Source organism: Pinus tabuliformis, chromosome 4_1 (assembly GCF_031772625.1).
Source record: "Pinus tabuliformis cultivar Carrire ecotype Pingquan chromosome 4_1, CPIR1, whole genome shotgun sequence".
NCBI lineage: Eukaryota > Viridiplantae > Streptophyta > Pinopsida > Pinales > Pinaceae > Pinus > Pinus tabuliformis.
The window spans coordinates 266,137,401-266,140,760 of record NC_142303.1 but is presented as its reverse complement, the minus strand read 5'-3'; the positions used below and the strand labels follow the sequence as shown (position 1 = coordinate 266,140,760).

At 39.7% G+C, this 3,360-nt stretch overlaps 1 protein-coding gene across 1 annotated transcript; it reads right to left on the bottom strand.

Moving 5' to 3' along the window:
* Nucleotides 1-767: 767 nt before the first annotated feature.
* LOC149175294 (uncharacterized) lies at nucleotides 768-2,974 on the bottom strand. The gene is made up of 2 exons (XM_089422801.1): nucleotides 1,074-2,974; nucleotides 768-928 (listed from the first exon to the last, which is right to left on the bottom strand). Exon 1 carries the CDS (start codon nucleotides 2,893-2,895, stop codon nucleotides 1,090-1,092), a length of 1,806 nt encoding a protein of 601 aa, XP_089278927.1. The 5' UTR covers nucleotides 2,896-2,974; the 3' UTR covers nucleotides 768-928; nucleotides 1,074-1,089.
* Between the last annotated feature and the right edge of the window lie 386 nt (nucleotides 2,975-3,360).

The following is a 3,360-nucleotide window of genomic DNA, read 5'->3' as shown; positions in this document are numbered from 1 at the left end:
AAACTCCATTGCACATAAGAGAGATTCTACAAACAAAAAAAATAATAAACTTGATAAAAAGATGTCATTGTATTCAAGTGCCCACCCTCATATTCCCCCATATCAATTAAGTGATTAACATGTTGGAAACTCCATTGCACATAAGAGGGATTTTACAAACAAAAAAATAATAAACTTGATAAAAAGATGCCATTGTATTCAAGTGCCCACCCTCATATGCCCCCACATCAATTAAGTGATTGACATGTTTGAAACTCCTTTGCACATAAGAGAGATTTTACAAACAAAAAAAATAATAAACTTGATAAAAAGGTATTAATTTCTCATATTAATGTAATTTTCAGATTGATACTTGCTAATACATGTTAAAATAAAAAATATGATGATAATAGATAAAGAAAAAAATATCCTTAACCTAATTACAAAATAGTTTGGTTCACTCTTTTACTCGTGTGTATCATATATGTGTATCATATATAATTAATTACTATTGGTACTTTTAATATCTCATCTTAGAAATCAATAAGAGTCTGAGAATACGAAGTTTGTAACAAGGAAGTAAATAATTCAAATAGTTACTACCATCTTTTCATAAACTGAACTAAAATGATGCCACCTTTTCATATATTTTATTTTTTTGTATGCAGACCAAGAGAATGCTCAAATCAAATAAGAGATCATTCAGCACAATTTGATTTTAGACCTATTCCCCACTGCAAATAACAATGATCAAATGGTATGCAAATATGCAAATAACAATGATCAGAAGTTAACAAATCTAAAGATTGATATAATGTATATAATGTACGAAATGAATCACATCACATTCATTATGAAACTGATACATTGCCGGGCAGAGAGAAGCAAGGACAAATACTCACGCAAGTGCATGGCTCATAGTCCGCTACTGGATCTGACCTATTCCCCACTGCAAATAACAATGATCAGAAGGTATGCAAATATGCAAATAACAATGATCAGAAGTTAATAAATCTGAAGATTGATAATAACTAACCATAGTAATGGTAAGTAAATCAATACAGTATAGCTATGTGAAAATGTATATAATGTACCCAAGATTTGGAGCATTCATTGTGAAACTGATTGCCGGGCAGAGAGAAGCAAGGACAAATACTCCGCAATTGCCTGGCCTTCTTCTTCAACCTCGATGTCATAGTCTGCTACTAGATCTCCCCTCACGTTATTTACAATATCTTCTTCCATCTCCTTATCTCGCCCTTTCACTTGTCCTTCCAAGGTTGCACTTTGAGGCTGTCTTTCTTCCTCAGAAGCTGCAGAACCTACCTCTGCACGGCCCTGGCTAGAAGCACTCGAACCCGCGCCTGCGCCTACATTTTGGAGTTGTTGAAGAAGCCTGCCTATTGCTTCTTCCCTTGTACCTCCATGTAATAAGGCACTCGAACCAACGACTGCATTTTGGAGTTGATGAAGAAGCCTGCCTACTGCTTCTTCACTTGTACCTCCATGTAATAAGGCACTCGAACCTGCTGCGCCTGCATCTTGGAGTTGTTGAAGAAGCCTGCCTATTGCTTCTTCCCTTGTACCTCCATGTAATAAGGCTCTTGATATCATTTCTGCAATTTCCTCTTTTCTCCTGTTTCTTCTTCTGAGTCTGGACTCGAGACTAGCCTGTAGAGCAGAATTAGATGCAGGATTCGTTAACTCATCCAAAGTCTTTTCAAAATCATTCTCATTCCTACGGAGCGCTTCTGCTGCTAGAGTTCTCTCATACCCAATTGAAGCAAGTCCGGTCAGTTTCGTCATGTCTACAGCCTTTCCCAGTGGCGTCCTGCCATAAGATTTTTGCTCCCTCACCTCTCTGTAATGTTGTTTATTTTCCTCCTTTTTCTTTGCAATTCTTTCCCTTTCTTCGATGGCAAATTCTATTGCACGCCCAACATCTTGGCTACACATTATTAAAGCCCTTTTCGACTGTTTCGTTGTAAAACCCATATTCACAAGTGTTGCCAGAGATTCATCTGAGACTTGAAACTGTCGATATTTGGCTTGAGCTGATGTTAGTGCCTTGTAAGACTCTTCCAATAATCCCATGTGGTAAGCCACAACACCTTCCAGAAGCTCCAGTCGCATGTATGTTGCAGTTTCTGGACAAAACCCTAACCCTCCTTGTAGAACCCTAGCTCTCTCCATATTTGCACCATACCAAAGTTGAAGCCGTTTGCGCGCCTCTTTCAACCGCATTCCAGCCATAGTCAAACAGGATATGTCACGCAGCATGAAATAACACCACACTGTGTCTATTTGCAGTAGCACTGCATTGACCACCCTCTCCATTACCTTTGGATCACAAATGGAGAGGGCCTCCTCTCCCATGCCAAGAACATCAAGCGCATCCCTATATTTTCCCATTTTAATCAGACGCCGCCCGTTTGAATGAAGCATCAAACCCGAAAGCAGGGCCCTCTGATCTGTCTCAGAGCCAATTTTCAATTTTTCTCCACTCGTCTCCAGTTCAATGAGAAAGTCATCCTCTGGAAAAGAGGAATTATCAGTATGTCTCTTGGCCATTGCATCTACTGCGGCTTTTATACGAGCAAGTCGATTTTGGGCATCGACCTCATCCTTTACAGCCTTTGCTTCATTCGCATCAACTTTACTTATCAGAATTCTTGAATTTGCCCTCAATCCCACCTCTCTGAGCTTTTTATCCGCTAATTCCTCTTTCAGAATTTTCCCGCCAGAGATGACCTTTAAATTCTGTGGCGAACACAGCGAAGTCTTGGCAAGCTCTGCTCTCAACATGCCTACACTCCACTCCAAATCCACCTCAATTACTCCCGACCATAACCCGCTCACCTTCAGCTTTGTAGTGGGAACGTTGCTGCCACTCGAACTCGAACCTGAGCCTTCCATGTTTACAAAACCAAAAGAATTTGAAATTAAGAGTACAGATTTGGACACAGTTAGCTCTAGCTGGCTTCAACCTGTGCAGCTAATTAGCTCAAGTGTATGGTATGGAAGTGAAATGGAGAACTGTTTATATACCTTACCTTTGACATGAGCAGCTGGTCGGCTTCGTGAATTAGATTTATAAACTTACAATAATTCATTATTATTTTTAACCATTCTTATTGGGTGAACACTATTTCCACCTCCATAGAAATACCCCTCCTTACGTCAACATGCAACATGGGATGACGTAAGGAGGAGGGGTGTCTGGGCTGTAAAGGACGGGCATTTATGTTTCTATGGAGGTGGAAATAGCCCTCGCCATTCTTATTGTGTTAAAAAGTGTGAATTTACGTTGTAACAAAGTCAAAGACGGGCATTTATGTTTCTATGGAGGTGGAAATAGCCCTCGCCATTCTTATTGTGTTA